This window comes from Hyaena hyaena, unplaced genomic scaffold (genome assembly GCF_003009895.1).
Source record: "Hyaena hyaena isolate Hyena2069 unplaced genomic scaffold, ASM300989v1 scaffold_643, whole genome shotgun sequence".
Taxonomy (NCBI): Eukaryota; Metazoa; Chordata; class Mammalia; order Carnivora; family Hyaenidae; genus Hyaena; species Hyaena hyaena.
In genome coordinates this window covers 776669-804625 of record NW_024081277.1, presented here as the reverse complement: position 1 = coordinate 804625, position 27957 = coordinate 776669, and the positions used below count along the sequence as shown (strand labels likewise).

Below are 27957 nucleotides of genomic sequence, written 5' to 3'. Positions count from 1 at the left end.
TAGTCTTGAAGGGTTTGTGGCCCTTTTTGAGATGCCATCTGGGGACCCAAGCTGGCATCATCCTGGGTGTGGGCTTCCATCTCTAGATCTGAGATTCACCCATGTTATTGGGTTTATTAGTAATCAATTCTTTTTTACAGCCGAATAATATTTCTTTGCATGAATATGTCCTCATTCTATCAATGCTATTTTGATAACTCTAAAAATAGAGAGAAGGTCTAGCAACCAGAAGATACGTTTTTGCATGCTTGGATGAGATAAATAGGACTATTTTAGCTCTTTATTGCATCTTATTTACCAAACTCTTTTTGAGTGCTTCTAGAGGCCAAATATCATGCTAGTAATGAGAATACAAAGCTATGCAAATCCCCAGTTCTTGCCCCAAGTTACAGGTTCCCCTGAATGAGAAAATGTTGTGTTGTCCCAATTGGATGGAAACCACATGATTTAATTTAATTTAATTTAATTTAATTTAATTTATTGTTTAAGTTATTGTGATTTGAGTTTTCTTTTTTTTCTTTTATAGTTTATTGTCAAGTTGGTTTCCATACAACACCCAGTGCTCATCCCCACAAGTGCCTTCCTCCATGCCCATCAACCCTCTTCCCCTCTCTTTCACCCCCATCAGCCCTCAGTTTGTTCTCAGTATTCAAGAGTCTCTCATGGGAAACCACATGATTTGAAACAGCCAACTCAAGTACTTGCTCAAATTTTCTTAAAATTTGAGCATCAAAGGATCCAGATCTCAATAAATAATCCTACAGATCTCTTGTAATAAATCTCCAGACCAAACTTCATCTCAAAGTTTTGCTGGAGGCACTTGGCTTTAAAAAGCATACCAGCCTGGGAGTCAGGTCCCTCAGGTTCTATTTCTGGTTCTGCTACTGGATTCTTACTCAGCCTTGCACAATACAGAGAATGTGCACTTCCTATATAAAGCAAGAGACAAGATCCTGAGGAGCAAGGAAACCTTATACCCTAAGTGAAGTTGGGTCCCAGGAAACAAGGGGACTGGCTGGACTCCTCACGCAGAGCCTAGGGATGCTTTTCCTGCTGTCAAAGTCATTCATTTTAGTGTGAAATTGGAGCTCTGATTTTAGTATGGTCGAGGGACTTCAATTCGCTTCCTGGTGTGAATCCAGAGCCTAAACGGAAAATGGTTTGCACCTTAAAAGCCTTTTCTTATGGCTCCTTGGTGGCTCAGTCGGTTAAGCGTTGGACTTCACCTCAGGTCGTGACCTCAGGGTTCGTGAGTTCGAGCCCCGCCTCGGGCTCTGTGCTGACAGCTCTGAGCCTGGAACCTGCTTCAGATTCTGTGTCTCTCTCTCTGACCCTCCCCTGCTCACGCTGTCTCTCTCTCTCTCTCAGAAATAAATAAAAAAAAATTTAAAAGCCTTTTCTTACTTGTAAGTTTTCTTACTGATATGTTTCTGTGGTTGACGTTGCGCTAGAGGCAACTGGGTGGGTAGTACCCACCAAAGAGTGAAAGCTTAGGGGTTCTGGGCCTGTCTGGACGGGGTCTGGCGGATGCTGTCCAGCGGTTTGGGGAACTCTGGAAACACAAGTCGCGGCCCCTCGTCCCCTGGAGAACTACATTTCCCTGGAGAACTTGCGGCCCCACGGCCTGTTGAGGAGGAAGAACGTGCTCAGACCTAGCCCATTGACTCCTATCGTGCCTAAGACACGCCACCCTGATTGGAGGGCTCTTTCGCAGTGTATTCTGGGACTTGTAGTACAGCCTGTGCAAGCGGGGAGCTTCTTTGTGATTCGTGGCGCCGACTCGGCGCTCCGGGCGCGCTCCCGCGAGGCGGTCCGAAAGGCGCGCGCCTGCGCCGCGCCCGGAGGGGCGGCCAGCGCCTCCCGCGGGGCGGGGCCGTCGGTTCCGCGCCGACAACGCCTTCCTGCCCCGCCCTTCGCCGGACCCGGCCCGCCCCTCCTTCCTGGAGCCACAGCTGAATCCGCGGTGGTAGCGGCGGCGGCCCGGCGGGGGGCGGCGAGTGGCCCGCGCGACACGCGCCGGCCCGGACCTTATGCGGTGACTCTCGCGGCGCAGGCGCCTCCTGCCCCGCCGGCGGGGCCTGGGTTTCCCGCGGCGGGATGTTCTCCCGAAGGAGCCACGGGGATGTAAAGAAGTCCACCCAGAAGGTGCTGGACCCGAAGAAGGACGTGCTGACCCGCCTGAAGCACCTGCGGGCGCTGCTGGGTGAGGCGCGCGCCGGGGCGCCGGGCTCGGGGGCACCTGCCCAGACGCGGGGCGGGCGATGGTCGGGGCTGGAATACCGACGGCATCTGGAGGTGGGGGCGGCGTCAGACCCTCCTCTCTGGCGCCCGGCATTGTTCCCCAACAGCGGGCACTCTGGCCCTTGGGCTCTGCCCTGTCGCCCAGAGTGTAAATTTACCCCGGATTCGCGCCCGGTCACCTCGAGGCCAGTGGAGCCGTGACTCTTACCTCCTCAGCAAATCCTGGACTCCAGGTGCTACACACACACACACACACACACACACACACACACTGAACTATCTCTTCCTTTCCCGTTTTTGGACTCTGACACCCTTAGACTGAGTCTCCTAAGTGTTCCCAGCACAGACTTAATTGAACTGTCATCTCTTTCGTGGGCCCCCTCCCCTTAAATTTTATTTTTACTTTTGAGTTGGAGTCTTCAAATAGACTGAGACATGAAGTGCCCCCAGGATAAATTTAATTTAGCTGTCATCCCTCTTCCCATGCTCCTATTTTTATTTTTATTTTTATTATTTTGGGTCTGACTGTTTAGGTTTCTTTGTGTCCTTGGTGTGAAGGGTGGCTCCTCATGTCTGCTTGGAGGGAGTGGTGGCTTTCCTGGGTTCCAGGAGGCTGCTGCTTCTTTAGTGCCAGGATGACAGTGATAGTTATTTGCCTTCTTTCGTTTTTATGGACTGCTCGGTGGAGGTTTTGTGCAGCCCTGGGGCCCTGCAGTTGACCTGTGATGAAGCTCATCCTTGTGGGTGTGAGGTGTCCACAAGGCTTCCTGTCACCTGCTGCTTGTGATCTGTAGCTGCTTTTGCTAGGCTGTGTTTAATTTTGTTTTCTTACCTACTTAGTCTTAACTTTTGTTAAGGACCAAACACCTGGGCTGTCTATAGTGTTTTGCAGGAGGTGTGGGGGCGGTGGGGAGTGTGTGAGAAAAGAAAACCTCTTCTTCTAGATATCTTTTTTATTCTTAAACTGTGCAAAATTCACCTGATTTAGGACACATAGGCTTAATGTGTCTGTCACGTAGGAAATATGGCAAAAAATAATTCATTTTATATGTGAGAATTTTAAATAAAGCTCTTGTTCATGAGATTAAAAGTTGCTAACTATTTCTGTTTATACTCTGAAGCACCTCTGAGGAAACACACAGCTACATGGTTTCTTCAAGTGAAGTTATTCACAGTCTCGAATTCCTTGAGATTACACTATCTTGTTCAGTTTGGAATGAAATGTAAATTAGTTACTTACTGTTAGAGGGGTTAGTTTTCGAGACTTTTGAAAGTGAAATGTGGTGTCCTTGGTAAACTGAACTGTCCGCTTCCTGTAGTAAAATCTCATGCACACACAGGTTGCATTGTGCAGAGTTCTTGATAGTGACTGATTAACACCTACTGCAGGGACATTTTTGATAAAGGAGACTTGAACAGTATTCTAAAGCATTTGATACTCTGGGACTTTTCCTGCGGTAGAGAATTTGAACTTCTGTTCTGTCAGAGTCTGCAGGATTAAGTGGCTACATTTTGTAAAGGCAGAATCAATTAAACCTAGATCAGTTTGGTTTCTTAGAGATCCAGGATAGGTTATTACCATTTTGAGAAAGTAGTTAGTTTTCAAGGCTGTGTAATTGAGGTTTCACTTTAAGGTGGATATCCTATTTTGAGGAAGTTTCTTTTTTCATTTTATTGAGTTCATTATGACCTCAGTTTTGTAACAAGGAGAGGTTCTTCGATGTTAGGTTTTTTTGTTGATGCATTTGTTTGTGGAATGATCCTGTTTACTTTATTGTTGCAATCTTTATCCACAGGGACTAGATTTTTGTAAATGTGTGTGTGGAATTCTACTTATAATGTCTAATGTAAACTTTTCTTAACAACTATGTTTTAAAGACTTAAAGAAAGGGGCGCATGGGTAGCTCAGTTGGTTAATCATCCAAGTCTTAACTTTTGGCTTAGGTTACCATCTCATGGTTGTGAGATCAAACCCCACGTCTGGCTCAGTGCTGAGTGTGGAGCTTGGGATTCTCTCTCTTCCTCTCTCTCTGCCCCTCCCCTGCTTGTGCTCTTTCTTTCAAAATCAACAAATATAAAAAAAAACTTTAAAGACAAACAGTATATTAATGTACTAGTTCCTAGCACATCATGTACCCTATTTGTTTGCTACCTTAAGAAAAAAGTCTGCTTAGAAGAAATGTGACTCTTGATCTGAAAGATAAGAATTGGCCAAGATCAAGAAAACTATTTGAAGGAATTGAATGTACATTATTATTGTATTTTTATTTGCATATTCATGTAATACTCTTGCTTTTCACATATTTTATCTTTAAGTGATAATACAGATGTTCTTTTTTTTACATAGAAAGATGATACCACTGACCTGGATTTGCAGTTTTAGCTGCATCACTTTGGTTCGTTACCTAGCCTGTCTCTGAACTTCAGTTTCTTTACTCTGTCAAATGGGTATGGTAATGTCTGCCTTGTGGGTGTAATATATAAATTTCTTCAGCTTGGAGCAGGCATGTAACAGTTTCCTTTCCCACTATTTTCCTCCTGTCATTAAAAGAATAGGACAAGTATTTTGATAGGTGGCTTCCAACCCTCCCCCTTTATATTTTGATAATTGCTGTGAATTTGTTCTCTCTTTATAAAAATTAGTCTGTGTTTAAGACAACTGGCTAAGAAACACACAATGAACTGTGGAAAGTAGAATATTTCTCAGTCATGGTAATAGTTCTGAACAGTTAGAATTTGCTTAGCTACTTTAACCTGGCTGCATATTATAGATTGGCCTGATATTATTAACTTCATTTTACAAGGGGGGGGGGGCGGAGAGACTGAGGCACAGGCAGACCTTACAAGGGGCCAAGCAATGTACTTAATGGTCTGTATATATTGTGTTAATCACAGGTCTGTAGCCATGAGCTGTTAGGTTCCCTGACTTCCAGTTCTCCCTACATTGTTGACATCATCAGTGGAAAACTAAATGAGTACACACAGCACAAACCAAAAAAATTCCCTGTATTGTCATCTTGCTCCAGCAAAGATTCCATGTTTAATTAAAAATTGAGGGCCTACTCTGAGTCCTAAAATAGAAATGGCATTGATGTAGCAAGAAGACTGGATGTAATAGTAAGCATATAGTATGGTATGTAATTAGATAGTGTCTTTTATGGTGGACTCCAAATATAGGATTTCAAGGGGTCAAAAAAGATCATTAAAAGTAGCATAAAGAGAAGGGTATCTTGAAGGAGGTTTTACTCATCCTGGGCCCTGAAAGATGGTTAGACTAGTTCTGTCCAATAGAAATACAATGTGAGCCACATGTATAACTTAAATTTTTAGTAGTACATTTAAAAACATAAGAAGCAGATGAAATTAATTTTAATAATACATTTTATTTCATCCCACAGACCTAATATATATTATATCAACTGGTAATCAATATGAAACATTATATTTTTTACACCAATTCTTTGAAGTCCAGTGTGTATTGTATACTTATAACACATCTCATTTCAAACTAGCTGCATTTTAAGAGCTTAGCAGCCACATGTGGCTAGTGGCTGCATACTGGACAGAGCAAGCTTAGAATTTGGGGAGGGCAGTTCCAAGCAAGGGGACATGGAAGCTGGTAGTGGAAATACACATGGCAATGATGTGGAAAGGTGAGGAACACCAACCTGCCCGTTCCTCCTGTCCAGTGAGGGAATCATAGGGTAATGCCAGTCATGAGGTAGAGGGCTAGAACTCTTGCCCTCAGGGTGTACATAGTGTCAGATGAGGATTACAGTGCTGTGTAGGCCAGGGGTGGGAGCAGGACAGTGAGTTGGACTGTGGGATGTTGGTGGGGGAGAGGAGTGGTGGCCTGACTTGGGCAGGCCAGATCAGAAAAGGTCTTGTTTGTTTGAGTTGGAAATTCATATCTTATCTTGGAGGTGAGAGGGCCCACTTGAAGAACTCTTAGTAGGTCAAATGATAATATTTGAGAGCTGCCTGTCAGCAGGGCCAGGGAGATGGACTGGGGGGTGATGGGAGGTGACACTACTGGCAGTGAAGACGCAGATGACAAAGGTCTGAAATGAGATGCTCCACGAATGGAGAGGAGGTGCAGGATTACAAAGGACTAATGCAGCAGGAGCTAGTGATTGTCTAAGTGAAGTAATGAAACTGAGGTTTGCAGAAGCCACGCAAGGAGTGATCAGTCTGAAGGAGAAGAGATCTGGGATGAAAGGCCATAGTCAAGTCTAATCAGGTGACATCAGGGTTTGGGCCAAATATTTGAAACCAGAGAGGAGAGTGCAGTCTCTCACAAATCCTCTCTGTATATGGACAGAGTAAAATGGGACATTTCAGTATATTTCCCTTTAAGCACATGTTGCCTTAGCTAGGGACAAGTTAGGAACAAGTTCACTTAAAATTTTTTTTATTATTTATTTTTTAATATTTATTTTTGGGAAGAGCACAAGTGGGGGAGGGGCAGAGCAAGGGGTACAGGGGATCCAAAGTGGGCTCCACACTGACAGGCTGAACAAGCTGGAACTTAGGAACTGTGAGATCATGACCCGAGCTGAAGTCGGACACTCAGCCAACTGAACCACCCGGGTGCCCCTCACTTACTCACTTTAAATGTTGCCTTTTAAACATACTTTATTCTTAACATTTCCCTACCTTTCCCCCTCCCTACCCCCATCATTTTTATTAACTACAAACATTTGTTGAAACTATGTAGTGTAAGTTAGCTTACCATTTCCTGGTTGGTTAAATTGTTTCCTTCCTTTCTCTCTTTCTCTAATGTAAATAATACTGCTGTAAACATCTTGGGAAGCAGTTTTTTCTATATTTTGTGTTATTTCCTTAGGACAGACTCCACTGAAGTCAAATTGCTGGGTTTGAACATGTTTATGACTTGATTCACTGTGTTTTCCTAAGTGTTGCTCCCAATGAACCTGCTAGCAGTAAGGATTGAGGCTATCATTTCCACTGTTGTCTGACCAGCAATAAACACATTTGTGTAATTTGATAATTGGTGGTAGGCATTTTGGCGAAGAAGAATGTCAGGGATAGGACCAGAGGAGTTGGGAGGAGATCCTGGCTAATGATAGGGGAAGATGAGTTTGGTGTTATGGGTGTTAAGTTTGAGCCTAAGGCAAGATCCAAGTTGAAATGTCTGGGAGGTTGTTGGACATGGGGTCTGGAACTTAATAAGAGGATAGAAAGCTATAATATGGTTGTTTATCGTCGTCATGGCTCCTTCGAATCTTCCCATAACCTCTGATGAAGGTAGGAGGTTCTTACCCTCAACCTGTAGATGAGGCAACCGAGGCTCAGTGAGCTTAACTGCTGGTCAGTCAGCACCCAGTCGATAAGTAGCAGAACTGGGGTTCCTGATTATGAAGCCCATGTTATGCCTCTGCTAGTTATCTGACTCAAAAGTATATTTACATATCAGATAATACATTTACCCACCATGGTGAATATTAACATACAAACAAAAGCCCAAGGGTTTTTGCATATCCCCCCAAAATGTTGCTTTGACTTGTGCTGCTCTGTTATTTTATTAGATTCCTCTAGGGAAACTTGAGGCTATATTTGATTTCAGCATGAGAGAAGATAAAGAGACTCCTTTTGTGTTTTCCTGTTCATTGGCCTCTCTTTGCCCTCGGCAGGCCTAACGGGTGGTAAAATACTGCATGGACGTTAGTGCCAAAGGACACTACAACCAGAGCAAAGTCGGAGGTGCAATTTCAGGCTCTTCAGCCAGTCTCAGTATAGTCTCTCTCGTTTAACCTTGTTTGAAGCAAAGTGATTTTGCCATAATGCTCCCTTTGCTAGTTTTTCATTGTCACTAACATTTTATATCTGTAACCTCTGGAATGTAAAATGAACTTTAGACACGTACGTGAAATGCGGGTAAGACCAGTCCCTGCCTCTAGGGCTTGAGGATGTCTGGACTTCTGACGTGAGAAGGGAGAACCTAGGATAAGAGCCTGAATGAGTTCAGATGTTTTGTTTGGGACCACTTCTGGGAAGAGAGATATCTGATAGGTCCAGAATATTTTGATGTAAGCCCCGTTTATAATTTTTATTTACTTATTTTTTGTAAGTGCTTTGCTAGCAATTGGCCATGAATACTTTAACTAGCTGTTTAGAGTACTGATCTTTCCATAGAGAAAACTGTAGAGAATTGTCTATTAAAAATTTGACTTTCAAAATAGCAAATTGGTTCTCTTTAAATTTTTTTTTTTTTTTGGTTGCTTTCTTTTTTTTTTTTTTTTTCAAATAGTTTATTGTCAAATTAGTTTCTACATAACACTCAGTGCTCATCCCCAAAGTGCCCTCCTTCATGCCCATCCCCCCCTTCCCCCCACATCCATCAGTCCTCAGTTTTTGTCAGCATTCAAGAGTCTCTCATGGTTTGCCTCTCTCCCTTTCCCCCACCATTTCCGCCCTTCTTCTCCCCCTTGGTCCTCCATCAAGTTCCTCCTAATCCTCCTATACGTGCAAACATATGGTATTTGTCCTTCTCTGCCTGACTTATTTCACTCAGCATAACACCCTCAAGGTCCATCCATGTTGCTACACATGGCCAGATTTCATTGTTTCTCATTGCCATGTAGTATTCCATGGTATAGATAAACCACATCTTCTTGATCCATTCATCTGTTGATGGACACTTAGGCTCTTTCCATGTTTTAGCTATTGTGGAGAGTGCTGCTATGAACATTGGGGTACATGTGCTCCTATGCCTCAGCATTTCTGTATCCCTTGGGTAAATTCCTAGCAGTGCTATTGCTGGGTCATAAGGGAGTTCTATTATTAGTTTCCTGAGGAACCTCCACACTGTTTTCCAGAGGGGCTGTACCAGTTTACATTCCCACCAACAGTGCAGGAGGGTGCCCGTTTCTCCACATCCTCGCCAGCATCTAGAGTTCTCTGATTAAATTTTAAAAAAATGTTTATTTTAAGAGACAGAGAGGGAGAGAATATGCTTGTAGACACGAGCAGGATAGGGGCAGAGAGAAAGGGAGAGAGAATCCCAAACAGGTTCCTTGTGGAGCCCAGTACAGGGCTTGATCCCACAAATTGTGAGATCATGACCTGAGACAAAATCAAGAGTAGGACACTCAACCAACTGTGCCACCCAGGTGCCCATCAATTTAAATTTTAAAATTCTTTTTAATTAATTTTTTAATATTTATTTAGTTTTGAGAGACAGAGACAGAACATGAGCAGGGGAGGGGCAGAGAGAGAGGGAGATACAGAATCAGAAGCAGGCTTCAGGCTCTGAGCTGTCAGCACAGAGCCTGATACAGGGCTTGAACCCACAAACTGTGAGATCATGACCTGAGCTGAAGTCAGATGCTTAAGTGACTGAGCCACCCAGGTGCCTCAAATTTTAAAATTATTCTTTAAAGGAGGGATTTAAGTTATTGTACTGTAAAATTAAGAATAATATATAAATGTAGTAAATATCTACCTGGTCTTTGGATTTTTTAAAAATTTCAGTTCCACAGACATTTTTTCAAGAGTGTGAGTGAGTTGGGGTGTGTTTGTGTCTGTCTGCTCAGAAGGGCTGTGTATTCAGAGACTAATATGGCACAAGCCCAGAACTACGATGCAGACACATAAACAACTGCATTTGACATGAAGGAGTTAGTGCCTCTGTAGAGCAGGTGAAGCTGCAGAAGTGGCCATACAAGGTATAGAAGAGGCACAGCAGAAAGGCCGCTTGGCCTGGGAGAGGTCACCAGTGCTTCTTGAGGGAGATGTGGTCTGAGGTACGTTCAGAATAACAAATACAGGGTTTCCCACGTGGAGAAGTTGGGGACAAGGAGACTGCAGAGGGAGGGACTTGTGTGAGGGTAATGGTGCGGCCACTGTGGAGTGAAGAACAGTGGCTTTTATCCTGTGGTGTGGGTAGATGTTGGGAACTAGGAAGACTTGAGTATAGAATAGGAGCCAAACCTGATGTGTCCCCTTGGTGAATGGCCCGAGGTGTCTCAGTCTTGCTGAGATTTGAAACATGCGTCCCGGGGGAGTGAGAGCTCCCATACTTTTGGATTGCAAACCACGAGGGTGTAGCCTGGGCTGCTAGTGTTCATCTTTCCCCAGTGTGGAGGGCACCTGGCTCAAATTGAATTCATACTCAGAAGCAGAACAGAGACTTGGAGGGTGAGAAGAGCCCACTGAACCCTGTTGAGTGAGAGGTTCAGCCATGTCTGTCATCTCTACCCTGAACTTCGCGGCTACAGGCAGTGGTAACACCCTGTTTTTGCTTAGCTAGTTTGAGTCATATTTCTGGGTCTTGAAATGTAAAGAATACAGATTAATATGCCTTAAAGAGAGGGGGGAATGCCAGATCAAGGATAGGTGGGTGGGTACATAGGCATAGATATGCTTTTTATATTTTTTAAGAGCTGAGCTTACATATGTAGGAGAAGGAACTAATAAAAGAGTAAAACTGAAGAAACTGAAGAGAAAGGGGATAAAAATGGAGAAAGGTATGGTCTGCAGTGGGAGCTCTCATGCATGGCTTCTGTTTTCTCTGGGAAGGTAAGAGGTAGCGTTAACTGCTGAGTCAGTTTTCTTGCTGGTGTAGTGATAGGAATTGAGGATGTTTTCTTCCCTTTCCTGTGCCATGTATCATCTTAAATAAAGGAAATATTGTAATCTGTAAGATTGGTGTTCTTATTGTTCATCTGTGGAGCTATCTCATAAATACATTTAACTTCCGTGTTAAATGCTTGGCCACAAATGGGGAAATGTTTGTGTGTGTGTGTGTGTGTGTGTGTGTGTGTGTGTATAAATATGTATGTATGTATGTATGTTACAGATGTTGCCTGCCCTTCCGCTTGGTGATCATGTTCCCCAGAGTGGCATCAGACAGGACCAGGGTCGTGCTTTGTTCTCAATGGTTTTCTTTCCTTCATGCCTTTCACTGCGGGATCATCTGACCTGTCAGGTGTAGCTCTAGTGGTTAGGGGTGATTTTGATCTCCACTTTTGCCTTTAATGTGACCTGACCTCACATAAGATGTAACTTGATTGCACGGATATCCCATATTCATGTGGCACCTTACACTTTGGCAAAATATTTTCTCACATTCTCATCAAATCAGTATGCTTCCTTAAGCAACCAGTTAAGAAAGGATTTACCTTCTAGATTTAGTCAAGCTTTGTTTCTGAGCAGGTTCTGAATACCCAATTCAAGTTTTTAACTGTGATTTTTACAGAAGAGATAATTTCATAACCATTTTTGTGTCTTGTTTTAGAAACTGAAACCACATCTGAAAGATATTTTAAAAGTAGTTCTAATTTTTAACAGTAAGTACTTAATTTCACTCTTGTAACTGTGGTTTAGTTTAAAAAGATAAGGAGCCCTTTGATATTGTCTTGTGTTTGATTTTAAGTGATGGCACATATTCACTGAACCTCAGCCATGGTTTCAAGGACACATAGGTATTAGTGACATTGCTGGTGCCCAACTGTGGGAGCTATGAGAATGAGCCACTCAGATCCCTCCTGCAGGGAGCATGATCAACTTAATGGTTTTAGCTGCTGCCTGCTGGATTCACCACCACTTTTTAGCCAAAGCTGAGCTTCTCTTGGGCTACTTACAGTTACTGAGCAGTTGAGATTAGTGATGTGGTTAATTCCTACAAGACCCAGATGCCTCTGAAGAGTGTTGTTGATGTGAGGACTCCTCATTGGTGTGGTCAAGACCTTCTCACAACTAAGTTGGATCTGAGACTCTTCCTCCACAGTCCTCTTTTCCCCTCCCCTTCTCAGGGGTCAGACTTTCCTTGGGTTAAAGCCTCTCCTTGCCTTCTCAGGTCTTCCCCCTTTACAGACAGCTCCCCTGATGAATCTCCTGCATGTGTAATCCTTGGTGTCTACTTCTCAGGGGGCCCCAAATGATGTACCATCCCTTTCCCCAGAAGGTATTGCCCATCCTACCATGTAAAACCCTTCCAGGAGATAGCATGAGCATACTACATCTTCCACATATACTTTCTTTGTCCCTCTGCCCCGAAATGATCTTTCCTCAGAATTTCCATAGAATTTGGAACCTCTCATTTGGCATTGATTGCCTATTGTATTTAGTTGTGTTCTGCCAGATCACCCCTACTAGATGATCAATAAGTTGAGAACATGAAGAGCTTATTATTCATGTTGATTCCTTTTAGTAACATACTTCCTTATTTATAATCATAATAATTAGCATTTAATCAACACTTTCCATGTGCCAGATACTGCCAGAAATTCTTTCATATGCATTAACTCGTGCAGTCCTCCCAAGTAGGATAGGTAACATTATTATCCTCATTTTACAAGTGAGACACAGAGAGGTTAAGAATCTTGTCCAAGGTTATACAACTGATAACTGACAGAGTCAGGATTTGAACCCAGGCAGCTGGCTCCAGAGTCCCTTTGTTCATTTAACAGTTATTTTTTACCCAGACACAACACATATCAGGCATTATATACAGTGTTGGGGATGCCAGAGCTTGCAATCCAAACCTAGAATAAATAACCATTAAAAAAAAAACAAAAACCCAAAACATGATTTCCCAGATAGATGGATGTAAGTCTTTGGGGGTGTAGCAGCCACCTGTGTGGATGTTTTAAAAAATTCGTAAAGGCCTTCCTGCCCCAAAGATTGTTTTCACAAGCCAAATGTTCCCATCATTAATGATTCAAGGGGTGTCTGGGTGGCTCAGTTGGTTAAGCGTACGACTTTGGATTAGGTCATGATCTCACAGTTTGTGGGTTTGAGCCCCATGTTGGGCTCTGTGCTGACAGCTCAGAGCCTGGAGCCTGCTTCAGATTCTGTGCTTCCCTCTCTCTCTACCCCACCCCAGCTCACATTCTGTCTCTCTCTCTCTCTCAAAAATAAACATTAAAAAAATCAATGATTGGAGACCATGAATTAAGATCTCCTGAAAGAGCCCCCTAACCTTCTCCCTTTTGTGCATGCACTCATTATCAGACCCTCCCCTCTGATCCCAAGGGGAATAGCTGTAAGAAAGCACTATTTGTATGGACAGAAGGGAGAAGAGGTTGGGGAAAGGTTGGGGGTAGAGGGCAGCAGGACCAGAGGGCTGTCGGTAAGGATAGGCTTGGGGAAGGCTTAGGCAAGTACCCCAGATATTCTTTCATGGAAACAATTAGTACTGTAAAATTTAAATTTGCAAAAACCAAAACTGAGTCACTATCCCCAAATATAGACCTGGTATAGCTAGTGAAAATTCTTTCAGTGAAATCTTTGATAGTATTTTCAAGACTGTATGGAAGAGAGGGGAACAAATGACATGCTGCTTCTTTACAACTTTTTAAAGGGATTGATGTGTTTTCTGCCAGATCATATTTCTGGTGCAAACAATGTAGACCTCTCTTTTCTATGGATTTTATATCTGATAAGGTGAGAATATGTTTGGGTTAGTTAGGCTTGGTGTAGTAGAGCTTATGCTGAAGTCTTAGGTAGAAGTAAAAATATCACCGTGTGTGTGTGTGTGTGTGTGATATTGCAGAGAGAATATCTCCATTTATATTTGAGAGAATGCTTCCATTCCTCTCTTCCTGCTCCTAAAATAAATATATACGTGGACACATCCACATCACTTTTAACTGAAATAGAAAGTAAATAATGAACTGGACAAATATTTGAAACTTATAAGAAAGGATATAGTTATATCCTCAATATAGTCAATACATAGATTGCTCCTACATATCAACAGGAAATATTATAATGTTTAAAATATATGTATATATGTCACAGAGGAAGAGATGACAAGACCCGTTGCTTTATATGGCACTCTTCAGTTATCTGGAATATATCATCTTATAAATGATTATTTATTTTTGAGAGAGACAGAGGGAATGCACATGAGCCAGCAAAGGGCAGAGAGAATGGGGGACAGAGGACCTGAAGCAGTCTCTGCGCTGACAGAAGGGAGCCTAGTGTGGGGCTTGTACTCATGAACTGTGATCTCATGACCTGAGCTAAACTTGGATGCTCAATCAACTGAGCCATCCAGGTGCCCCAGAATATACAAACTTATAAATTAAAATGTATTTACGTATTATTTTGACAAAGTTGCCAGTGTGTGTTTGTGTGTGTGTGTGTGTGTGTGTGTGTGTGTGTGTGTGTGTGTGTAATGATCTCTCCTGGTTCCAGTATACCTTTGATAGGACTATGATTTGGTATGATCTTTCTGAAAAGTAATTTGTTGGAATATGCCAGTGTCTTAAAAATGTGCAAATCATTTGAGCAGAGCCTGACTCAGAGCTTGAACTCACAGAACCACGAAATCAAGAACCTTAGCTGAAATCAAGAGTTGGACGCTTGACTGACTGAGCTACCCGGGCACCCTTGTTTCTTTCTTTCTTTCTTTAAGTAATCTCTACACTCAAAATGGAGCTCAAACTCATGACTCCAAGATCAAGAGTTACATGGTCTTCCAGCTGAGACAGCCAAGTGCCCCAGGCTTGGACTTCCACACCTGTTCAAAGGTGGGAAAACTGAGGACCAGAAATATCAAGACACTTGCTTGAGATCACAAGATGAGTGTGAGCAGTAAAGTCAGTATTTAAATGCAGTAATCTGATTCAGATTCTCCAAGATTAGCTACTGGACTTTATTCCCTTCCCTCATGGTGGATGAAGCTTGAAGTCTAAGGGAAAGGCAGCTAGAGACAGAGGGTGAGTGAGGGAGGGGCAGAGAGCGAGGGGAACAAAGGATCAGAAGCTGTGGCAAGCCCACTGTGGGACCAGGAGATCATGACCTGAGCAGAAGTTGGACTCTCAAGCAACTGAACCACTCAGGAGCCCCTAGTCTTCCCTTTTATCTGCGGTTTTGCTTTTCACAGTTTCAGTAACCGCATTGTCCCTGGTCAGAAAGCAGATGCTCCTCCTTCTGATGAATCATCAGATGGTCAGTAGTAGCCTTCAGTGACCTGATGTCACAGTGCCTGTGTCATCTGTCTCACCTGTGTCATCTTTTCATCTCACATCATCACAAGAAAAGGGAAGGACACAGACTGTTTCGCCTTATATTCATGGCTGCACTAAAGCTCAGACATCTAATTGACCATGTCTACCCAGCAGGTTTATGCCTAAAGACACACAAGGCTGATGTTGCTGAAGTCAAATTTACAGGTTTCTGCTATGACAGGAGTCTTGTGTGCTAATTGATACCTATTCCTTGGCCTTGGCTGCCATCTGCTCCTTGGCCAAAATGCCTGAAACTCTGTCCAGCTGAAGACGTCCATCTTTACCTGCCTAAGACTTGTGGTCTTGAAGGCATCCTCAGAGCCAGCTGCTACTACCCTTCAGGGCAAGTACACCTATCTACTGAAACTGACATTGTTAACCATTGCACTGAGCCATTGTGTCAATTGTTCTAAGTGATTTTTCTTGAATATTTAACATAACAACGCTGTGAAGTGCTCTAAATCAGCAATTAATTTTGGAACCTCTATTAAATTCAGAAGACAAAAGTGATTACATGTGAAGAAAAGAGCAGAACCACCATCAGGGCATCCTGAAGAAGCACCCCTTCCTGGGGCCCCAGGGTGTGAGTGGAGTTTATGATGGTCCCACTGGCAGTCGGATCTGCCCAGTTTCTTCTGTAGACAGATGTTTGGATTGTGCATGTTTCTGCACAATAAGGAAACATATTTTAATGGCCTCACTTGTCAAAAAAGACTTATAAAATGAGACTTCTGGGCATAACGGGAGCCATTCGATTGGCTTCTCTGGTGTTTGAGGTTGGAATGCAGCCTCTGCAGCTCCTGCCATGCTGTGCGCCATGCCGGGTCTGTCCCCTCCTGGCCGCAGCCTGTGTCCCCTGCCTACCCCTCCTTTTACCTTCCTGATAAAATGCATATCTGGATTTTGCTCCAAGATGACTGACTGTTAAAATGCCCTGCAAATAAAAAAAAAAAAACTGCTGCTAAGTCACACTCAAGAGAGGTACAGAAAATCCTCCAATGTTACAGTCAGCTGCATTTGAATAGAGGCTAAACAACAAAACAAATTCCTTCTAGGCCAACCCTTCATTTTTTTAAATGGGGAGACTGAGGCCCAGAGAGGGGAAAGCACTTGAATAATATGCATATATTATGACAATAAAAGAGAAGGTTAAAAATAAATAGATAAGGCTTAGTTAGGGTAGGGCTTTATGTCAGATGGGAGCCTTTAGACTCTTCTTCCATCAGTGTCCCCTTCCTACTCCTTTTTTCCCCATAGTGTTTATCCTCTCAGTACCGAATGAGGTTGGTAACATGTTGCTCCCGTTTTACAGAGACATTAAACAAATTCCCCGTAACAGAAACAGGCTGGTGGCTGTGTGGTGGCCGAGTCAGGATTCCACCTCAGTTGTGCCTTAATCACGTGTATTAAGAGGTGTGTATCTCTTAATCATGATGCATTTGAAAGATGAGCACATGGAAGCTTGAGGTAGAAAGTCATAGGTACTGCCTTAGGAAGTGGTGGGTCCTGGACTCAGATCTACCATGACTGCATAGGAAACTGCAGGTCTTTTCCTGGTACTACTGACCCCTCTCTACCTGTAGCCAGCTCCTAAAAACTCAAGTCCATTTTTAAGCTCAGTGCCTCCTTTCATTGTTAGGAATATTTGGACTTCAAAACGGGCGGCTTTGGGGGCACATGTGGCTTCTTTGGGACTGAGGGAGTGAGGTTAGATGTCTTCAGGTTCAGTTGGCAGCCCCAGGCTGAATTCCTGATTTCCTTCCTTACCTAGTTATCCCTTTATCCCTTGGCCCTCTTCCTAGTGCATAGTAGGTCCTCAATAAATGTCTGCTGAATGAATGAAAAAAATGTAGATATCATTTGACTTAATTTCCTTTTCTAGAAAATTGTGATAGGTACACTTAACGACTATTAAGAAATCCATTGCAGTGCTGTTTTCATGTTTAAAATTTTGTTTATTGAAATGAATTTCACATAATGTAAAATTAATTATTTGAAAGTGAATAACTCAGTGGCATTTAGGACACTGACAGTGCTGTGCAGTCATCACACCTCTATCTAGTCCAAACATTTTCATCAGTTCAACAGAAAACCCTGTAACCATTAGGCAGTCACTTATTCCATCTGTTCTCCAGTCCCTGACAGCCACCTGGGTGTGTGCTTAACTAGCTCAGGGATCATTTTGCTTTTTAAAATTATTCTGCTCCACCAGAATGGTAGTACAGTTGATCCCTGAACAATGGGTTTGAACTGTGTGGGTCCACTTATATGTGGATTTTTTCCAATAACTACTATAAGTGTATTTTCTATTCCTTATGATTTTCTTTTTTCTCTATCTTCCTTTATTTTCTTTCTCTCTTCCTTTATTGTAAAATATGATACTTAATGCATACAACATATGAAATGTGTGTTAATTATCTGTTCATGTTATCAGTGAGGCTTCTGGTTAACAGTAGGGTGTTACTAGTTAAGTTTTGGGGAATCAAAAGCTACATGCAGGGAGTAGACACCCCCAATCCCTGCACTGTTCAGTGGTCAACTGTGTATGTTGAACATATTTATACTAGTCAGAATGCTTGTTTGCAAGTGGCAGAAACTTGGACTAACTTAAGAAGAGAGGGACTTAATGATAATATAACTACTCTAGGGGAACGTTGATCTTTAAGTATGTATGACTGTTGACAGGGAGGTAAGTGAAGTCCAGGGCACTCACTCATTCTCCTGTCCACTCTCTTTTTTGACTCTCCCTTAGTGGAAAATACTCCTCTCCACTCTTGGTTCCATGTTTGTTTGTTTGTTTGTTTGTCTGTCTTATGTGCTTCTGCTTCATTCTCGGGCTGACTCTGCCATTTGCAGGAGAGGTGGTCCCTGAAAGCTAGTGGCTCCTCCCCGTAGGCCCGAAGGTCACGAGACCATTCTGATTGGCTCTACTTGGGTCAGGTGCCCATTCCTGTACCAACACTGGGTGAGGGAGATGGAGCACTCTCATTGGCTGGCCTGGATATCATTTGTCCTGTTCCTGAAGACTGAGTTTCATTCTGGCTCATATAGTTCTGAGAATAGTCTGGAAAGACATCCTGACACATTCCCACACAAAATAGTATTGCTTATATCTCTGCTCATGCCCGTATATGTCACAAGGCCATTGACTTTTGTGTTAATAGTCCTACATCATTGAGAAAACCTTACATGACATTCTGTAAGTTTTACCTAAGGCTGTGAGAGTTGTAGTTGAAGGTTTATCTAATTTGAGGGAAGTAAGGGTTACCGTTCTAATAAATGGATTGACCACTCTTGAGTTCTGTCTATGTTAGACAGTATACATTGTTTTAGGTCATTTCCCCAAATAGTTCATGAGGGCTTGCTATTTGCCAAATGAAGCTCCAGTTTCATGAGATTCTGTTAAGGGAGATGAATAAGAAACACATAACAAGCAAATGTATAATATAATTGCAGGTGATGATTATAGGAAAATGAAGCTTGATAGGGGTAGATGTATGTGGGTCTAGACAGCAGGGTCAGGAAAGGCCTCTCTGAAGGGGTGTTTAGAGTCAAGACCTGGGTTAAACAGGGAATAGCTTGGTGATTATTTCTGGGAATAGTGTTCCAGAGGGAACAGTAAGTGTGCACGCTCCAAGTCATAAATACGCTTGAGAATCTAATGGAAGTCTACAGAGTTGTAGGAGTTGGGAGTGGGGGAGGAAACGGTAGCACCGGGTGGGGCTTGTAGGTCTCAGGGAGGACTTGTAAGGTAAGATGAGGAGCCCCATGGGAAGTAAGAGCAGGGGCATGACCTGAATTGACCTTTAGGACCTTTCTTTGTAGAAAGCTTTCTTTTCTTTTGGCTCATTTTGTGAGAAGTCATGTTCTCTATCACAATACTGAGCAGTGACAAGAGACAGAAAAGGGAAGAGGTTAGAAAAAGAAGTGGTGCCAGGGAAGAGAAGTGAGTGGCTGTGGAAGCTGCGGCAGGGCAGGCCCAGGTTCTGAGGAAAGTAGGGCACACGTGGCCTCTGTCTGGCCTTATTGCAGCAGTGAGTAGTGAGGAGAACACCACAGCCCGTGGGACAGGGAAGCTAAGCTGCAGTGGGGCCATGTGATGGGGCCCACGCAGCAGCCCAAGTTTGTAACAGTATGGATGGGGGCTTGCTGTGTTACCCCAAATTCTAGTAAGAGCCGAAGAGGAGATACATTAAAGTACCCCTGAGGTCATCAAAAGATGGAGATCTGCCAGCGGCTGAAAAAGAATGATCACAGGATAATGCTGATCTGTTAGTATAATATTAATTTATCTTTATATATGTTTGCCAAGAGAAGCCAGTGGTTGGCCCCATTTCAGGTGCTGGCTAAATTAGGGCCCCCATTTGTACTTATGTTGTGTTTCTTCATGGAAAGGCCTGAGGGAGTCTTGATCTCTGGCTCAGTGTTAATTGAAAAGATGTGATTTTTATGAACTGATGTTGCTAGGTGAGTGTGCACCGATGGAAATTCTGTTCTGGCAGTTGCTTGTCAGTTCCAGGTTTACACACAATGAAGGAACATGATTTAATGTGTGCTGAGGCTACCAGGTCTTATAAATGAACCCTATCATGATTGGAAATTTCATCACCTTTCCGTTTGGGGATGCCACACATTTGTTTGTCCCTACTCAGTGCAAGTTATTGAGTAGCTGGGCAGAGATAATTTCTTCCTGCCTGCCTCTATTATTTTTCTACACTTTTTGTAAAATGACAACTAGAGAAACACAGCTTTCCCTAAAGACAGCAAAAGTCCTCAATAACTAGATCATTATGAGGCATTATGTACAAAATATGTGTTATTACAGAATAAGTTTAATTACAGTGTTAAGCAGAGGAAATTTAAGTTACCTGCTGTTTTTAGGGCATTTTGGTCTTGGAAAAGATACTGTTTTATGTCTTGTATGGGTCTTGAGTGTACTTCAAAGTTGGAAAGTAAGACACGTTTGGAGAAGATTATGGTATGTTGTCATGTCTGCTGAGTTGTTCTTTTCTTTTTTATGGTAAATAGTCAGACTTTGAAAAATATCTTTTTCCAAAACATGACAACTTTTTTTTCCAAAATAAAAAATAGGTTTATGTATTTTTTTCCTTTCCTCAATTCCCCACTTCCATCCCCCTTCTCTCTAGTAACTGCAAGTCTGATCTCTTTTTCTATGAATTTGGCTATTTTGTTGCTGTTTTTTGGTTTTTGGGGTTTTTTTTTGATTCTACATACAAGCGCGATCATTGAATACATATTTTTTTTCTCTGTTTGACTTATTTCATTTAGCATAAAGCCTTCAAGGTCCACCCATGTTGTCACACATAGTCTTTTGGTTATAAAATTTAATGTACTCATTGTAAACGTTTAAGTGATACAAATAAGCAAAAAAAAAAATAATCGAAATATGCAAAAGCTCTTCAGATTCTGCAGTCCCCTGATGTTAGAATTTTGGTCAGTATGTTTTCTGTTCTCTCTCTTGCTTATGTGCATCCTCTTCTCTCTGTTTCTCTCGCTCTGTGTGTGTGTGTGTGTGTGTGTGTGTGTCTGTCTGTCTGTCTGTCTGTCTGTCTCGGGTGTCCAACATATATAAACAGTTTTACATGAAGAGTCATTATGCATGATCTGACCCTAAATTTTAGACTTAACACTCCTTGGACATTTTTCCACATAGGAAGTGAAGACTTAAGTAAGATGGTTCTCTCTGCATCACCACTTTTCTCTTTCCTTAGTTATTGGAGATGGAGTGGTAGAGGTTACCAGCTAGCTCCTGCTTTATCTGTTTTATTTCTATCTCTGACTCCCTGGTGAGTGGTTTTGACTGTAATTTAGGCTAGCCTCAGTTCAGATCAAGAGAAGTAGAAGCGACTTTGCATTGACTTAAAAAGTTTGAAGAAACTTGATTTCTATTGAAGAAATAGATATATTCAAATGTATTAGAGCACATTTAATTAAATATTGTAATTCATTGGTGTATGTTTATGTTTTATTATATTGGTACTTCATATCAGTTAAAAACAGTCTTAGAATCCTGCATTTGAGAAATGTGTTAAAATATTGAAATAAAATAGCTCAACTTTAAAAAACTTTAGCACTAGGTAATTGAAGTATGTCTTTATATAGAATTACTTTTACATATGGACTATCAGTCCTGGATAACAAAGTGTTAATAGCTTTCTGACTTCTAGGAATTTTGCTTTCTATATCTAGTTTACCTTAGAAGTCTAAAGGAATGAAAATTAAATATCTTAGGAAATGAAGTAGGATAGATATCTTTTCCAGCTTCTTCAGCCATACTAATAAATGTTTCCTGTTCAATTGTCAGATTTTATTTCAGTATTTACAAGTAACAGAAAACTCACATGTAAATGTAAATGATAAGGAATTTTTTTTTCTCCTGTAAAAGCAGTCCCCAAGCAGAGTGGCCCCAGAGTCAGCTGATTCACTCAGCAGTTCTGTGGTGTTGACAGTCCAGACTCTCTCTACCTCCCTGCCTTGCCATCCTTAGTGTCCTCAGTGTGGCAAGTTTGTCCTCAAGGTGGCAAAATGTCTTTAGCCATTTCAAGCATTGCACCCAGATAGAACAACATCCAGAGGCAGGAAAAAAGGAAGTACTTCTTCTTTGTGTCTTTTTAAAAACAATGAATCTTTTCTAGACCTCTCCACCCAGATTCTTCCCATTTCTTATTGACTGGTGTTGGGCCACAGGCTTGAGCCTAAACATATCACTGGCAAGGGGCCTGTTGGCACTGTAATTGGCTGAGCAGCATCAAGTCCTATGTCCTGGGGCCAGCCTCTCTGAAGGACATGACTTTGTGGGGGAGGATGAGCCCTGAACAAATAGACTCTTCAGGAAGAGGAAATTGGAAGTGGCTGGGGTGTGGGACTGGAGGGAAACCAACAGTGTTTTCTATAGACCAGTGAAAAGTAAACCTTTCAGCCTAATGCTATGGAGAATATCTATGGAAGCAAATCATCCAGTGTATAATAAAATTTTGAATACGTGTATATTTTTAGGGAAGAATTTTTAAAAATCTTACAGTATAATTGGTATATACAACATGGCTATAATGTATATAAGAAACAAAACTGTCAGCAAAGCTAAAAGATGGCCAACCATCACAAATGAGTTTGTGTCATTTTTGCAAATAAGAATATGTAGTTTAGGTCCCAGCTTGCTTCAAGAAGCATTATGCCAGGGTTCTGGTGGCCTTTTCCTTCTCTTGGGTGAGTCTGGTGGTGCTTGGGCACAGAAGCATGTGTATATCCACAGTTGGCCCTGGAGAGGACTCAAAATTGGATTAACAGTGTGATGGGGCTCACTTGAATGGTGGAGCAAAAGCCTGATTGGCTTGGATGCTCTGTTGGGTGGATGGGTTTAAAGTTTTCATTTTATTATTATATATCACAAGTTACATATATATGAAACTTATTCTTTCACTTATATTCAGCATTTAAAACAATTTTAAAAATCCTTTTTTTTTTAATATATCTAGCACATGGCCTGTGCTCACATAAATATATTCAGTTGATTCAAGGAGGTCAAAACTGAGACTGGGGTTCTCTTGAGTAAATATGGAAAGGGAAAAAGAAGGGCATGGAGAGTCAATGCAAGGGCTGAGTAAAAAGATGGGTTGTGGAAACCAAATTAGGGGAAAAAAGAAGTGAAGACTTGAAACAGAGCATAGATAGTGACTGGATGGTGGGGCTTCTGGGTTCCAGGACCTGGTAGGGTTGAAAAGTTTTTGGAATTAGGTTTCTAGAAGGAATGAGCAGGGACAAAGAAATGGCAGGCTTCAGGAGAGAGGACTGAAACAGAGAACCCAGATGTGGGGAGGTGACAAGGAATGAGTGGGTCTAGGCTCTGTGAGGGGCACGCATGGTGGGAAATAGGGTGGAGGACGGCCTCATTAGGAGTGAAGAGGTCAGACGTCACCTCTGTAAATGCTGAAATCAGTGCTAGTTACAAGAGAAAGAGTGACCCAGGCTCTGAAATCTTCTGAGAGTGTGCTGGGGTGAGTGGAAGAATGTGTGCAGCTCGAGTGGGTGGGCTAGTTGGTGTGTGGACTGGTTGTGTGAGCAGCAAGGAGGTATCTGTGGGTGTGTGAGGGGAAGCATTGCCCTGGTCTGGATATTGCAGTGGGGAACAAGGAGGACACTGACCTCATCTTAGGCTAGGTGGTAAGTGGTGGTGGAGGAGAATGGGTGGCTTACCCTACAGTCTATAGGAAAGCAGTCTCCTCAAGGGGCTCTAGGTTTTAAGTAGAGCCAGAAGGGAAGGAGACCTTTACAGATGTGGTAGAGTAGGGGGGATCTGGTAAGCTTTATTAGATATAGGGAGTGGAAAAGTTGCGTCTTGGAAGCCAGGGTGAGATTAAGTGATTCCCAGAGCCATATAGAGGTGACATTCAGAGATGTGGGTCATATGGGGAGCTTGGATTTCTAGAGACATGGATAGAAACCAGGGTGGAAGGCCAGAGAGGACATCCCTGGTGTCTGCCTAATCTAATGGTTGTCTTCTTTTTGAGTCTGGTGTCCAGCAGCTTGTGGTGGGGAGGTAAGGAGCAGTGGCTGGATGTTCTACAGGAGCAAGGTGTGAGGTGGAGTAAGGGTTATTTTCAGTACATTATTGCTTAACTTCTGGATGACTCCAGGAATAATTTTATGTCAAATATGTCCAGTGATGTTTATACCTAAAAGTGGATGTGGATTGAAAACATGGCACTTGAGAGAGTTTTTCTTAAATTTGAACTCTCTATGGCATCAGAGAAAGTGTCCTTGCAGAATGGACTTTGATCCTTTAGTTCTCAAAACATTGCAGAACTTCTAGAAATAACTTTGCCTGGTGGGGTATGAGGTGAGTGGGGTGTCAGGCCAGGTGTCCTTACCTGCAAGCTGACTTTGGGGTCCAACTCCCAATTCATCCTTTTCCCACAGACTTTTCACACCTCGTCCTTGACCAGATCTCATTTTAGAGTCCTGATGCACTGGAGCTGAACCTTTCCTCTGCTATGTGATTTAGTATTTCATTCACACCAGGATTTTGTATTTGTATATAATCAGTATAAGGCATATTTTTAGGTCTGTAAATAGATGCATTTTTAAGATATGTGTTTCTCTATTATAATAATGATGATTATAAAAGCATTAATTTACCATTGAAGCACAGTCAGCGTACCTGCTGTCTTATGACCTGATTACTTGCTGAGTCTTAAAAGGGCTTCATTGTGTACATTTTACCTCATTACTAGGTATGAAGCTCCAGGTTGCTTACCTGCCCTTGGCGTAGTACTGCACACATAGGAGGTTCTACAACCTACTTGCCAATGGCAGGAAAAGGAGTCCCTGCCTCCATCCTGGTTAGCATGGATTACTGTTTACAGAAAGTTTGTTATCAATGTAATAGCCTCTGTTATTTGGATTTTTTACTGCTTTTCCTTCCTTAAAGGAAATGAAGATGTGTTATACTTGGAGGCATCTCTTCATGGGCTTGCTGGCCCTCATGGCCAGTGAAGTTGCTTGCTGATGAATTTCTTCCTCCCCATCAACATTTCCACCATAATGTTGAGTAACAGCCCATCCCAAACCTCACAGCTTACATGGGGCTTATGGCAACACATGTCTATTTCTCTTCCTCACCCATCTGCATTGGCTGACATGGTTCTGCCTCTGGCTGCTGGTTGCTTGGTATTGGCTCCACTGTGAGTTGGGTCCCGCTCTGCTCCATGAAGTTTCCTCTGGCCCTTTGACCAGAGGCCGCCTGAGGTTCTCTAGCCACCACTGGGTTATATTTCTAATGACTGGTTGGCCAAAGGAAGGGAGGAAATGAGCCCCAAATCATTGTGAGTGTGCACCATCCAGAGGTGTAGATTCAGGTAAGAAATAATTGTGGCATCTTTACAAGCTACCTCAAGAAGGAAAGAGGACAGTGACGAAGGCAGTTGTTAAAAGGTGAAATCACGAGTCCTATTAGCCTTTAAGTAATAGTGCATCACTAGTGACATTTGTCCCTATCAGTGTTTTCTATCTCACATCTGACAGTTTATTTTTCTTGTTTTCACTATTTCTCAATTATGTTTTATTTAAGCTGTGAAGTTCACCTTGAATTTTTATTTCCCCTTTTTCTGTATCACAGTCTATAATCTTTATCATCATGCTTTCAGTGCCATTGTCTAGGGAATTTGAGTAATGTGGTAAATGACACCATCTTCATCTGCACATAGATATATAGGTTGGAAGCCTGGAAGTCTCTTAGTTCTGGGAGGGGGCACTGGAGGGATGGAGGAGTAGGAAGCACTGAGGGGTTATTCCTTACTAGGGAGAAACTGACCTGAGCCCCTTGTTCCATTTGAGGGTTTCCATTGGGGCTCCCAAGTGGGATAAGGCTCTTTCCCCTTCCTTTGGTCTGCTGAAGTAGGTTGGGTTTTTTTTTTTTTTTTTTTTTTTTTTTGAGGCTCTATTATGATCCTGCCAATTAAAAAGGAGTAGAAATGGTATTGAAAAGGATTACATGTGAAAGGATATGGAGGGGTAATACCTTTGGTTTCATAGGTTTGTTTATGGGTAGTGCTTACTGCTGTATTGGGATCAAGTGCCATTTAATAAGGGCCAGTCTCATTAAGTGTATGAGTTTCATGAGTCATTGAGTTTTATGGTTTCCTAGGTAGGTGAAGCTGGTTATTCCCACCTAGTAAGATGGCCTTTGTCAGGAGCTAGGTAATTGTGAAAAATTAACATTTATATAATGCCAACTGACACTCTGACATGCTCATTTTATCACCACAGCAGTCCTGGGAAATAGGAACCATTGTTGGCCCCATTTCTGAGATTGAAATTGAGGCAGAGAGTGCTTAATAACTTGTCCAAGGTCCTGGACTTTACCCAGGCAGTCTGCTCTGGAGGTTTTTGCCCTCAACCTTTGCTATTGCCTTTCAGCTAGATAGGGAGAAAGAATGTCAACAAGAAGTTTTAGCTGGACAAAGGTGTGGGAGGAGGTAGCTTTTGGTATGGATTATAGAAGATTACTTTTAAGATAAAATGGAAGAATGATAGAAACAGTTTATTGGCTCTTGGTTGCAAAAGAGAATGAGAAATTAAAGATTTCTTTAAAAATTCAGAAATGACCCCTAGTTCTATAAAGCTGTCTCTGCTTGCTTCTCTGTGTTTAGTTTGAACACACTTCCCTGAGCTTTGTTATTACCGTTAGGCTGTGTGCTCACGTCTGTGCCAGACACACTGAATATCATCACCTCAAAGGCACTTTACTGCCTGAGCTCTGTAGCTCAGCACCCGTCCCTCCTGCCCCCTTCCCCCCTTACTGGTCATCACAGGTGCTGTGGCTCCTTCTTGTGGAAAGGGGCAGTTCCCATTTTCAGTGCTACCCACTCCCGTTATTTCTCATCTGCTGCTTATCTTCCTGCTCTTTTTTATCTGGCTCTCCTGCACATCCCCAAGGTGATGATTATTTTTATACATCCCTGACCTGATTTCTAGTTTTAATTTATTCCCCCTTGTCTCTGAGGCCTCTGTGTGGTTCAGATTGGAGTTGGAAGACCTGGACAGGAGTTCTGCCCACATCCCTGATTGCCTTTTTACCTTTGGGCAGATCACATAAGACTCAGAAACTGTGGTTTCTTGATCTTGATCACACCTGCCCCATCTACCTCACAGGGTGAGGGTCAAATAAAAGAAATTCTTGAAAGTGCCTTTTAAAGCATAAATGTATAGCTTTATTAATATTCCCAACCTCCTAAAGTGGCCTAGTGTCCACTCCCTGCTTTGATGTTCTTCATAAGCTTTGGTCATGGTGCCTTTTGCATTACTTGTTTGTTTACTTCTGTACCCTTGAGAGCCCTGCATCTTACTCTCTTTGAATTTCCTACCACTTGACTCAAGGCCAGTTGGCATGGGTACTGGCTCAGTAATGTTTGAATGAATGGGTAAAGAATGTCTGTCTAAAGGATGTTTCTGGTCATAGTTTTGTTGTTGTTATTGTTCATTTTTTTTTTTCCTGAACAAAGTCTTCCTCCTTCTCTCTATGCTTCTTGAAGTTGGTCTTATTAAAAAGCAGCCCTTCCTTGGGGCATCTGGGTGGCTCAGTCATTTCTGCATCCAATTATTGGTTTTGGCTCAAGTCATGATCTCATGGTTTGTGGGTTTGAGTCCCATGTCATGCTGTGTGCTGACAGTGGGGAGCCTGCTTGGGATTCTTTCTCTCTGTCCCTCCCCCACTCATGTGCGTGGGCTCCCTCTCTCAAAATAAATAAATAAACTTAAAAAAAAAACCCAGCCCTTTCTTACTTTCTTATGTTCTTTTTTGCAGAATGCTAAATTCCAGTGCCTGTGGTCTCCTTCAAGATCTAGGCTTACTTTATAAATACTCATCTGATGAGTCTTGCTTTTTAACAATAAGACAAATCAATTCTTCTAGCTATTGAATTAGAGATATAAAATATTTAATGTTTATTTTTTGTTTAGTCATTTAACAAATATGCATCAAGTACCTTTTGGGTACCAAGTTCAGTTCCTGGGGGTGGGACTAGAGTAGTGAACAAATCAGATGAGATTCCTGCCCTTATGCAGCTTCCATTCTAGTTGCATGCCAGTCAGTGAGGAAGTAAATGAATAAATGAGATAATTTCAACTAATTTTAAATGCTGTATGGGGGGAATCGTGTGAAGAGGACTTCCAGGCCAGTGAGGATTCCTCACATATATAAATAAAGCTGAATATGTTA

At 42.3% G+C, this 27957-nt stretch overlaps 1 protein-coding gene across 4 annotated transcripts in view; it reads left to right on the top strand.

The window, feature by feature from the left end:
• Positions 1-1998: 1998 nt before the first annotated feature.
• The window catches only part of RALGAPA2 (Ral GTPase activating protein catalytic subunit alpha 2), a 330682-nt gene continuing 304723 nt past the window's right edge, over positions 1999-27957 (top strand). For all 4 annotated transcript variants that reach the window (XM_039216611.1, XM_039216612.1, XM_039216610.1 and 1 more), the window contains exon 1: positions 1999-2203. In XM_039216611.1, coding sequence (XP_039072542.1) covers positions 2098-2203 — 106 coding nt within the window. In that variant the 5' untranslated portion in view covers positions 1999-2097. The remainder of the gene's footprint in view (positions 2204-27957) is intronic.